Here is a 12,724-nt window from a genome sequence, read left to right as displayed (position 1 = left end):
GAAAAATGTTTTGTATTTATTATTTTTATTATTTTGTGATTGTATGGATATGGTAAAAAAAAACGGGAAACTATTAAAGAGAAAACTCGTAGCTTAAATACATATCAAAGCAGTAGCTTAAATACATATCAAAATTAACATATTACAACTTTTAAAAACAATTATCCCCTCTATATTAATACCTGCAAGTCCATAATATTTTTCTTTGTATTGCCACTTAAACTAGTAAATATATTAGAACATCGGTGAATTTACATACTCAACTGACTTTGAAACATATTAGTAGAACATATTAGGGGGAATTTCTTCATTCCCTTACTAAACACATGGCAGTAGCTTAAATACATATCAAAATACATTAAAATAAATCAAAAATAAACATCAAAATAAATTACCAACATCAAAGCTGATGTTAACTTTTCATGGTGTCACATTTCCAGTCACTTAAATTTTTTTTTATTTAAAAAAACAATGAATTTGTTAAATTTTTTCTATTTGAAAAAAAAAATGTATATATTTGCAGTTTCATTGTTTCAGATTTATTTTTAGAAAATTTCAAGTTTCTACCTTCAATAGTTTATGCTATAACTTATTTAATAATTGTCATGAACTTTAGTTTACATAATTATAAATCATTTAAATCTATCAGATACGGAAGAACTTACTGAAGACGCTTTACTCTACCAAACGGGCTATTTTAAAGAGAATTATAATCATTTAAGGATCTTTTGTTATGTTCTGTTTATTGTTCCCCAAAATGTTCTGAGAAAAAACGCAGCAGAAAATGATATCTACGTTTTGTATTCTATAGAAGGGGACTGCACTTATAGTAGATTTTAAGAAATTTAATATTCATTTCTAAGTAACTTAATACTAAAGCAAACCCACCCCTGCCCTACTAAACAATGACACAGATAAAATAATGAGCAACGAGAAAAAAAAAAACTATCTATTAGTTTTTAAGAAGTTTTCAGCAGTTTTTACTTTCTTAAGTTTCACAGGAATTTCTGTAAAAAAAAAATGAGACATAAATTCGAGTCGCTAAATGAGGAGATGAACGCACAAGATGATAAGCTGAACTCGCCAGCATATAGCTCCAGTTACTTTTTCAGTTCGGTTTATGTTTGTCAATGATGCCTGATTCTTTCCTTTGTGGAACGGTAACTTCGATTCTTAAACGTGGAAGAGACCCTTTTGACTGCAGTTCATACAGGACCATCATTGTTGCTTGCAATATTAGTAAGGTTTTTGAATATGTTCTGCTCCCATATATTACTGAACGAACTGCGAAAGACTCTAACCAATTTGGATTTCAAACTCGTATTGAGTGTCAACATGCGCATAAGTTTTTAGCTTCAACTCTTTATGATCCCCAGTCTAAAGGTTATGAATTACATATTTGCGCTTTGGATTTATCTAAAGCCTTCGATAATTTGTCATGCACAAATGTGGCACTCTTTGTCAGAGTTTGGAGTAAACCCTTCTGTCATACATGTACTTAAATTTTGGTATAGTAAATCGTTTCTTTGTTTAAAATCTGGTACAGGGTACTGCGGTAATATACCAGTTCAATCTGGAGTACGACAGGGTGGAGTGCTATCACCTTATCTATTAAATGCTTGCATTCAAAATGTTTTATTAGGAATCAAGCCTTCGGTATTTTTATAATTTATCTGATGTGTCTTATATTGCGTATGCGGACGACCTGCTAGTTTTAAGCAGAACCAAGTCTATTTTGGCATTATCGGTGCAACGTATTTCTTTGATGTTTCGGGATGTTGCTCTGTTTTTGAATGTTGTTAAATGTGAATATTTAGTTTTCAATCCCAAATCATCAGCTCATAATTTGTCCTGTGTATCCTCAGTAATTCGCAATGTTAAGAGTTTACGGTGGTTAGGAATTAGTACTTGCTTTTCAAACTTCTTCTACTTTCTAATCTTTTACTTAATATTTACTGACAATTTATACATTATTACAAGCTAATTCAATCTTATCAAGTTATGTCTTACCTACCTGTCACTTCGGTCGACACCAAGACAAATCATTTTATTTTTAGCCTTAAAAGATCAACCAACTTGTCTTTAAATAAATTTTTAAGATCAAATAAACCACCTTTGAAAAAAAGAACTGAAAAAAAGGGAGTTACTATGAATAACTAAACAGACTCATTTAATTTTGTTGTTTTTTTTACCTTTTTTCTTATCAAATGATAGTTGTTGTTCAAATTGAAAGTGATGTTCAGCAAGAAGTCTTATTTTATTGTAGACGGTGATAATTTCTTTTTTGCAAAATGGAATAATAACATTTTCTGGTATGAAAAACAACCTGGATAAGATACAACTCTGGGAAAGTTTTTTCCCTTCTCCCAGCGCCCTTATCACATTTTTCTTAAGTTTTTTGAAAATAAAGACTAAACAACCAAAAAAAACTGTTAAAATGAAGTTTGAGATTCGGACAAGGATGAATGTTTATCAATCAGGTCAATATTATTCTAGAAGGCTCCATCCTGAGCTAGTTTCACATTATGTTTTTGCAACAGACAAATCAAAATATGACAAAGAATTTTTTTGCTTTTTTTTAGCAAAATATAGGCTATGGCAGAAGCAACCTAGTTTCAGCAATTTTTTCAGCAAAATCTCAAATCAAAGTGTCAGCAAAATCAGCAACCAAATCTCGCAAAAATCTCAGCAAGTGAAAGTAACTTTTGTGAATAAAATTAAATACATTCTAAGATCACACTGGCAATACATGACGTATGAAACAAACAAAAGAGAGGATATAATAAATGAAAAATAAAATCAAATAGGTAAGAAAAATACTGGCTGACAAAATCCTCGTTTTTTCTCACCTATTTGATTTTATTTTTCATTTATTATATCCTTTGTTTTCTTTGTTTCATACTTGAATAAAATTGTATCTTCTTTGGCCGAACATCGAGTAGAATACAGCTTTCCCGACAAACTTTAATATTACAAAGAAAATAGAAAAGCGGTAAAGGGGTAATGGAAGAGTTTTTTAATATTCATTTGCTTCAAACAATAAAAGTTTCAGCTCAAAAGTTTTAAAAGTCAATCGGATAAAACACTTGCAGTTACCCATTATTGTAGTAGCCAGTCATGGGCGCATTATGCAGTAGCCATCATGGGCGGGCGTAAAAAGGGAGGCTTTGAATAGATTGGGATGGAGGAGGAGCGTGCGTAGCTGTTTTGGCCTCAGGTGGCTTGGTGCTGCGGTGAGTTGTTAGTAGTAGTAGTAGTTACCCATTAACTACATTTATTGCACTCATAAACGCTTTCAACAAACCACCAAAACTTTAGCGTAAAGAGCAGGGGCTAAGAAAAACTAATTTCAGTTAATATCTAAGCTTTAATGTCGCTCTTTTCTTTCGTTCGAAAAAATTAGTTTTTCTTCTACTTTAACTTACATTGGGGAGGAACTTATTTACCGTATAAATCATGTAAACTGAAGAAAGTAAAGATTTAATTTTGACAAAAACTAAATCTAAAAGATCATAAAAGTGCAATATTTTGATCATAAAGATAGAAAAAGGATTAGATTCTGTCTTTTTCATGTACCTTTTTTTTTATTCTCGAATATAAAAAGTTCCATTCTAAAAACTTTGTACGAATACGGTTTAACGGCGAAATACCACCACAGAATTTCGAATAATCTATATCGTTTTGTTTTTAAAAAAGTAAAAACGACGATTCAGAGCAAAAATTATCTAAAAGACTTTTGTGACTTTTGCGAAAATTATCTATAAGCCTTTGTGAGAACCTTTGTTGGCATTTTAGATTTTAAATTTAGAACCAAATTTGGGCTGTATATTTGCACATTAGGGGGGGGAAGCATAGTATATATTAAATGCGTAACCTACTCTAGGCACTTCCTCTAGGCTCCTAAATGACTAGTTTTTCATTTACGAACAATTTACGAACAAATTGACGTTCTAATGAGGATAAGTCCATTTATTTCGACAGTGAAAACTGGTACAAAAGTCTTCGTTCGAATAAATTAGTTTTTCTCCTAATTTAACTTACATTGGGGAGGGACTTATTTACCGTATAAATCATGTAAACTGAAGAAAGTAAAGATTTAATTTTGACAAAAACTAAATCTAAAAGATCATAAAAGTGCAATATTTTGATCATAAAGATAGAAAAAGGATTAGATTCTGTCTTTTTCATGTACCTTTTTTTTTATTCTCGCATATCAAAAGTTCCATTCTAAAAACATTGTACACCTACGGTTTAACGGCGAAATACGACCACAGAATTTCGCAGAATCTCTATCGTTTTGATTTTTAAAAAGTAAAAACGACGATTCAGAGCAAAAATTATCTAAAAGACTTTTGTTTGACAACTGTGAGAATCTTTGTTGGCATTTTAATTCAGAAAATTTGTCAAAAAACTTACATGAAACCTAATATTGTGCTGAGAATGAAACCTCCAGGGTAAACAAAGTCAGACTGAAATTTTCACTAGAGTTCATGAGGTCTAAGAATATATCAACAGATCCTTAATTATTACATTGACAGAAAGTAGCTTTCGACAACATTTTGTTTTAATGACAACGTTGACACCTAGCGCCACCATTAATTCAATGAATCTGAAAGGGCACATTATTCTTTAAAATATGCATGCCAGAGCGAATATTTTTTTGAGTAAAACTTCATTTTCTAAAAAAAATTATTTTAGTAAAAATATAATTGTAGCCTAAATAGTAAAAGATAGTAAATAGAATAAATAATTTAATGGTAAAAATAGTAAAAAAAAGGGAGCCAGTTTTTCTTTAAAACGAGCTTTCTGAAACAAAAAAAAACCTTTTTTGCAAAAATTTAGTTTGTAAAAAAAATTTAGTTGATAATGAATTGCATTCTAAATATATTTGATTCAATATATACTAGAGGTATAATTCAAATAAATCGGAAAACTTCATTGCAAATTAAAGTGAAAGTGTCCCTATCCGAGATGATAGTGTATCTCTTCAAGATTGATCCGAGGACCCCTGCCAACGGCAACTAAAAAACAAATGATTTTACAAAAATATAGAAAAATTCAGATATTGTTTTCAATTGTAAGCTTTTCCTTTGTTATAATTATAGTTGGCTGGTTCATCCAATGGTGCTTATAATCTATTTACCATTTTCAGGCCAAGATATTCAAGTGCGTAAATATATACGTGTTTACAAAAGAAAAGCAAAAAAACATTTTGTTAAAAAAAAATTAAAATAGTAAATCTCATTAAATGTAAATTTATTCCTATTTGAATTACTTTGTTCATAATTTTTCCCTTAGAGGTTAAGGATCTAAGAGACTGGTGTCAGATTTGAACATACTAAAACTTGATTTAATCAAGAAAGTTTAGACCAAATAGTACTTGGCAACAGTAGGCGAACTACTGCCTATCTTGACAGGACTTTAAGCAAAATATCCAAATCTCGTGCCCCTAAGTTTTCTCTTAATAGAAAAACTTTTCCTCCAGTTAACTAAAAGTTTTGAAGTAAGTTTGACTGATCTTACTTTCTTACTTATTCAAAAAGAACACAAATAATAAAAGAAAAGCCCATTTTTCAAAAAAAAAAAAAAAAAAAAAATCATATTGCAATTTAGATGAACTTATTTTGAATTAAGCTAAGCGTGTAAAGATTGTAAGTATAGCCTAGTATTTGTTCTAATCCGACTGTTTGTTGGATGCTATTGGCTGTTTTATCATGGAGAAACAGAGAGTTTACTTGTTAGAAGTGCTGTGACTAAAAAACTTTTCGTTTTTTACTGTCTTAAAGCTACATAAAAAGGAACCTATCATGTTTCGAGTTCATTTTACTGGCTCAAAATTTGACACAATAATAACTGGTAAAGCAAAAAAAAAATTATTTCTGAAAAAAAAATCCGAAAATACCTATGGTTGAAAGTTAGCAAAAGCTTGCTAAAAGAGTTTCAAATATCAAATGATTTTCAGGCCTATGAAATCTAGTAGGCTATTTTTAGTTAAGCCCTTATATTATATTAAAGTCACTTAATAACCTCCACAGCTCGATTTTGTATTTAGGATCTTCTATAGCACGATTTCGAAGTTAGATCGAAATCGATCAAATTTTTAACCTGAAGAATTCAGTAAGCTGAATTATGCTAATATTTAAAAAGAAATTAGAATACTATTCGTGTCCAAATGTGTTCACACTATTGGTTCTTAGTTTTACAACGGAGAGGTTTGAGAAACAAACAGGGCCGTATCTAGGGGAGAGGTTAGGGGGTTGAAGCCCCAGCCCCCCGAATTTTTTTTCGACTCGTAAAAACAAATTTAGATGTTTTTAAAGTTTTTTGCAACCTCTCCCCCCAAAAAATGTCCCCTCCCCCAAACAAAATCTTGGCTACGGCCTTGAATCAACCTTATCGAATACTGAAACAAGGCGCATGAAGAATCATTAATGGCAAATCAAATGTCGTACAACAATCTTCATTTGGTCGAAAATACAGATGAGCAATACCCTCACAAAACTAAAAAAAAGAATAAAAAAAAAAAAAAACTAGAACTGATGTACAAGGAAATGAGTCTTAGCTATCGAAAAATATTCCAAAATTTCTCTTGTGGTGAAAAAGGCTAATAAACAGCTATGAACATTATATGGAAATTGGCGCAGGGAAGACAAACCTTAAAGTAACAAAGACAGTAAGAACGAAATCTAATTGTTTGAATTGTTTAAGTAGAAACTTTCACACCAACATATATAAAAAAGGTACTTGTATGATATACTTCTTGCATCTCAAGAAGTGAAGCTCGGTTAATCCTAATAAAATATACCCAAGTATGATAAAAAAATAATACTTTAGAAACAAATTTGGGCTATATATTTCCACATGTGGGGGGGAGAGGGGTAAACTACAGCGGGTCCGCATGCATAATGTGTTAGCAACAGTTATTAAGATATTATGATGTAAGAATTTTTTTCTGCCTTCACACTGTCCAAATATTCCCCCCCTAATGTGCAAATATATAGGCCAAATCATATACTTTCCATCTATTCTGTCAATTCTCTTTGTCTTTTGTTAAGCTAAGTTGAAAGAAAATAGCGAAAGAAACCAGTTCACAATGCGTCAATGCATGAACAATTTGAGGTGCAGGGAGTATATCATTGTACCAAAAAAAATAGGAAAAGGTAAGGAATTCAATTTTTCAGTGAAAAAGACCTCCAAATCCAGTTATGCAGGTTTCGATCGTAGATGGCGCTGAATTCAATAAAAGGAACGTGGCTGAGAAATCAGCAAAATAAGAACATTTGGTACTAAACAACTTAGGAGGTTTAACTTTCCTTTAAAGGTGTAACTGTGGTTTGGAATTTAAAGATTGCTGGTGTTTACAATTTTACGGATAGAAGCCTTTGCAAATTTCACCAGTTAGTTTTGCTTATCTATTTTCACCAGTCGGAGTGGTGAAAATGCAGGGTCGAAGTGGTGTCGAAGTGGCCACAAACGAAAATACGGTAGTCCCCTAAAATCATTAAAACTTTGAATCAATAAAAATAAAAATCTTTGAATACCGTAGTTTTCAGTTATGAATAGACCAAACAAGGCCCCGGGAGGCCAAAAATATTATAATTTTGGTATAGCTGGTAATTTAGGAGCGAAACAAAATCTTACGATTTTACGTAGGATAATAGAATAGTTTTATTTATACAAACAATCATAGTTTAGAATAAAGATTCCAACTAAATGGCATTAGTTCTTACAACGAAAACAAGAAAATAACGAGACTATAACTTATTAAACACCGACATGTAAAAAGGAACGAAGGAATTGGCGAAACGGTTTGTTCTTGGAGTAGGCAATTCCAGTCTCACTTTGTTAGCTGACTTTGTGTTTATTTTTTCCTCATAACTGGTGGTAGAATCTCTCTATGTTTTTCACTACTAAGAAGAAATTGGCCAAACTTGCCAATCAAACCCAAATGACGTTCGTGAAGGGCCGATAGTTACAGGACAGATAACGCCGATTCATTTCAGTGTACCTACCAAAACTAAGATTTTGGTCTAAGAACCACTGTAGTTTGAACCTTGATATTAGAATCTGCTCAATGTTATTGGTTTTGTCAAGTTTTACGGTTTATTATGACACCATATGTCAGTGTTACACCCAAGGGGGCAGTGATTCCTGCCACCTGAAGTACATCTAGGGACGCCACATGTACCGCACAGTTCCACCACGCTTGGCATAGTTACGCCACACTTGGCACACGCCACCTGGTGCTCATGATTTCTTTGAGAGCGATCCTTCGGTTACATTATTTCTAACTCACTGAGAAGTTAAAGCATACTGTAGGCTACCGTCGATAGTTATATGATTAAGTTTGATTTAACCTTTTTTTTCATTTTTTTTTTCAAGGTGGCTTTATTTAGCATTATAAACCAACAGTTGATGAGAAAATAAGCATAAAAAAGAATTACAAAACCTCACAAAATAAGCCAATTTTGTTATACAGCCTTGAGACATATCTGACCTCACTAGGGGAAAGGATGCTGGGGCGCAATCACCGCGGTACTGATTTTGATAGTTGGAAGGAGTTGTGTAATTTGACTAATTTTTCGGAATTTTGTTGAATGAAAGCAATTTTTTATTTGTCCTATTCGCGCTTCGAACCAACCCATGAAATATTGACAACGCTGAAAAACGAGGAAATTAAAAACATCAGATTATTAAGTTTATTGGTTTCGATCGTATTAAATCAATGCTTATGGATTAGATTGTAAAATATCAAATTAGCTAATTGAATGATATGTTTTATCTTAGCTCTACAAGTAAAACAATGTCATTTGAAGAATCTCTTCAAGGGTTCCAAATGGAATTGCAAACATAGCAATTAGGATATTTGGAAACATCGTTAAAAGCCACCTCGAATGACACGAGCTAGTGAATTAACCGAGAAAACAAAAAACTTAGCCACTAGATATCGATGTCGTACCACTTCTGACTTGGTCAGAAGTAACTCAGTTTAAGTGTTATTAGACTACCCTCAATAGTTGTAAGATTAAGCCCGAGCATTCTTGAGATCATTATCCTCACGGCAAATGCTGAAATTAAGTTTACCAAAAGTAGTAGGGACAAAATTATAATTAATAATTCAGTTTCCAAAAGTAATTAAAGTAACAAAAGACAAAAGTAATTAATTCAGTTTTCTCATCTTGCTCAATATTTACCCACAAATTGTGATTTTAATTAATTAAAATTAATTAATTAATTGTGATTTTAATTAAAACTAAAAAAGGTATAAAAGCTGCTCCTCCGATATGCTTAAATATGTTTTAAAATTCATATTAAAAAAATTAGCTTACCGATCACAGTCAGATTTACTTCAGTATTCTTAGTCTTAGATCTCCTGAAGTCAACACGACATCTATACATTCCAGAATCTTCAGCTACAACATTGTCAAGTACTAAAGTTGCTGGGTCCGTCAGAAGCCTAAAAAAGGCTCTTCGCCCAAGATATTCGTCTGACCAATGTTTTGCCACACCAGCAGGCTTGCCCCTCGCATCGTAGCTACGAATAGAAAAGGTTTCATCTATAGATCATGATGAGAATACATGGATCATATGATCAAATCATACTTCTCATATAGATCATATTCTCAACAGAAGGATCAATTCTCAAAAAAAGGCGAACTATGACAAGAACGCAGAGGAAAACGCAAGAACAGCAGAGCACTTTGGTAAATCGAGTTGATGAATTAATTGGGAAAACCAGGCACGCATCGAATTTTTTTTTCAGAAGTGGGCATACTGAAAAAAGGACTAATAATACTAATTATATTGAAAATATAAGAATATGTTAGGAAAATTGTAAAACAATTAAAATAATTTTGTGTGTTTTTCTTTTGAATTTTGTTGATTGATTTTTTCTCGTTATGCTTGTAACTTTCACTGTTAACTTTTCATCTTCAACTTTTTATTTTATTTTTAAATTTTAACTTTTAACTTTCACTGTGTCTCAGTACACATAGGCCTGAATACCAGAAGCTGGCTGGCTACAAATTAAAAAAAAGTATCTTTAGGAGCAAGAATTGTCAGTCTTCCAGGACAGGCTAGAGGATTTTCACCTCCAGGTACGGTGATATGGGTTTAGAAGAAGAAAAAGTGCTACGTCTACGCTTTGATAGGCAGCGCAAAAGAGCAATGAGGGCACAATGTATTATTTTTTTTTGGGGGGGGGGGGGTAGACCGGGGCACTTCGTATAAAAGGAGTTACCGCAGAAATTTCAAAACAGGCATTCGATTGGGAATTGAAAGAGCTAGTGCCCTTGTTAATATTTGGAAGTGATTGGAGGCCGGCCAGCCCTCCACCACCACATCTATCATTTCCTTAAACACATCAATCAAAATTTTGAGACAGCCATTTTGTTCAACGTAGTTGAAAGGTCCACAAATAATGTCTTTGAGGATGACAGCCCCCCTCCCCTAAATTCCTGGGGGCAAGGAATGTAAGTTATATTCTTGGGGCATATAAGGTTTTTATATAAAGGGTGGTCGTATAAACTTCGGAGGGGACTCATTGGATGGGAAATCCGATTTTCTAGTGCCTTTTTTAACATTCAAAGTCATTAGAGGACAGCTACCCTTCCCCCACACACGTCGTATTTTCCTCAAACGCATTTGATAGAAATTTTGTGATAGCCCTTAGTTCAAAATATAGTCAGAAGATCATATAAAAATCCCTTTGAGGTTGACAAAAGCCCCCTGAGTCTGGGAGCAAGCGTTGTAAGTTATGCCCCGGGGGCATATAAAGTTCTTATTGAAGGAGTGGTCGTGTAAACTTTAGAAGAGGTTCATTTGACTGAAAATGTATAGTTCTGGTTCCGTTTTAAAAGTTTAAAATGATGGAGGGCAACTAGCCCCCTCTCCCCACTGACTTCCTCGTTTCCCCAAACGCATCTGGTCGTAATTGTGAGATAACCCGTTTGTTCAAAATAGTCCGAAGAAAATAATTCTTTGGAAAAATTGACACGAGTAGGGCTGACATCCCCCCACACCTTCTCAAGACCAGAAAATAATTTTCACTTTATTGAAAAAACAAACAACAAATGATCGTGGATTGTCAGTTTAACATACATATACTGATATTTATTCCTTAAAGGTTTGATAATTTTTTATTTGCCAAAGTAAAAAAAAAGTGAAAACATATACAATGAATTTTGTTTTCAGTAAAGTGCAAATTATGTTTTGGTCTTGAGAAGGCATGGGGGTTGTCAGCCCTACTCATACTAGTTTTTGCTCGTTCTGAGTTTGACTCGGTTTTGTCATTGTAATTTCTGTTTGTTTTTAATTTCATTTTTTATTTATTGTGATTTGTGGTAGTTACTCCAGGATGAGAAGTTGAGAGAAACTTTCCAGGAACAGTTGAATGCTAAACTTGAGAGTTCAAAATTTGATAATGTGGAAGATGGTAGGAATTGTTTTAGAAAAATAATAGGTGAAGTTGCTGAAGGTGTCGTAGGGAAGACTGCTGCTATGAATATTAGTGAAAAAGCTATATGTTTAATAGAAAGGAGAAAGGACTTGGACAAGAAGTATCTGAGTGATATATCACATGAAAACAAAAGAAATGTAAAGAAAGTGGAAAAAGCATTAAAACATGAACTAAGGAGGTGTGAAGTGGAGGCCATGGATAAAACTGCCGAAGATCTGGAAGATGAAGCTAGACGGCATAATAGTAAAATATAGTACTGGCATGTCAATAAATTGATAGGAAGTAGTCAATCCGGACTTAGCCCCATGGGCGCCCATAAGATGGATTCCAGGGGGTGGGCAAACCTCGTCTAATTGGCACTTTTAATGCTATATAACAGAAATCTCAGAACAAAAATATAAAAATAAGGCAGTATCATTCAGCCAAGGGGGGGAGCCCCTCCCCGCTCTCTGTCCCCCCATATGGGCGGCCATAATTGGCCCAGTTAAAGATAGGAATGGGGCCATAATTAGTGATAAGGAAAGAATTAAAGAGAGATGGGCAGAACATTTTGAGTTTGCTAAACCGAGGTAGAGTTACAGGAAAAGATATAGAGGAAAATGAAAAAGTTTGTGATACCTTGGATGTGAAGGAAGATTTGTTTTGCGAGGAAGAATTAACGACAGCACTAAAAGGATTAAAAATAATAAGGCTCCAGGTGCTGATAGGGTAGTAAATGAGTTTCTTAAATATGGTGGCTCTGAGGTTAGAATTAAGTTACTGAAGATTATTAAAATGATTTTTGAAAAAGGGGAAGTACCAAATGGTTTTAGGAAAACATTAATTAAGCCACTTTATAAGAAAGGTAATAAAAGTGAGTGTGGTAATTATCGAGGCATTAGTCTGGTCCCTGTAGTTGGCAAATTACTTAGTAATATGATACTTTTTAGACTGAGAGATGCCGTAGACAAAGTTTTAAGGGAAGAACAGAGGGGTTTTAGAAAAGGTAGAGGATACGTCGACCAAATTTTCACTCTTAAGTTAATAATTGAGAAGTGCCTAAGTTGTCAAACACCTTTGGTATTTAGTTTTATAGATTATGAGCAAGCGTTCGATTCTGTTGATAGAAGAGCTTTAGCAAAGGTTTTATCCTTGTATGGTATACCAGACAATTACTTTAAAGTGATCAGTGTTATATACGACAATAACGGTGCTGTGGTTAAGGTAGAAAATGAGGTTAGCAGCTGGTTTGTATTAAATCAGGAGTTAAGCAGGGTTGTGTTCTAT

The 12,724-nt window shown here is 33.3% G+C and overlaps 1 protein-coding gene across 1 annotated transcript in view; it reads right to left on the bottom strand.

The window, feature by feature from the left end:
- The window catches only part of LOC148951571 (adhesion molecule nephrin-like), a 286,912-nt gene that overhangs the window by 225,132 nt on the left and 49,056 nt on the right, over positions 1–12,724 (bottom strand). Inside the window, exon 3 of the mRNA XM_089091200.1 lies at positions 9,330–9,535. Within this exon, the coding sequence (XP_088947326.1) occupies positions 9,330–9,535 (206 nt within the window). The remainder of the gene's footprint in view (positions 1–9,329; positions 9,536–12,724) is intronic.

This window comes from Artemia sp. Qi Xiang Cuo, chromosome 6 (assembly GCF_049724085.1).
Source record: "Artemia sp. Qi Xiang Cuo chromosome 6, ASM4972408v1, whole genome shotgun sequence".
Taxonomy (NCBI): Eukaryota; Metazoa; Arthropoda; class Branchiopoda; order Anostraca; family Artemiidae; genus Artemia; species Artemia sp. Qi Xiang Cuo.
The sequence above is the reverse complement of the archived record's forward strand: the minus strand, read 5'-3'. Positions and strand labels throughout refer to the sequence as shown.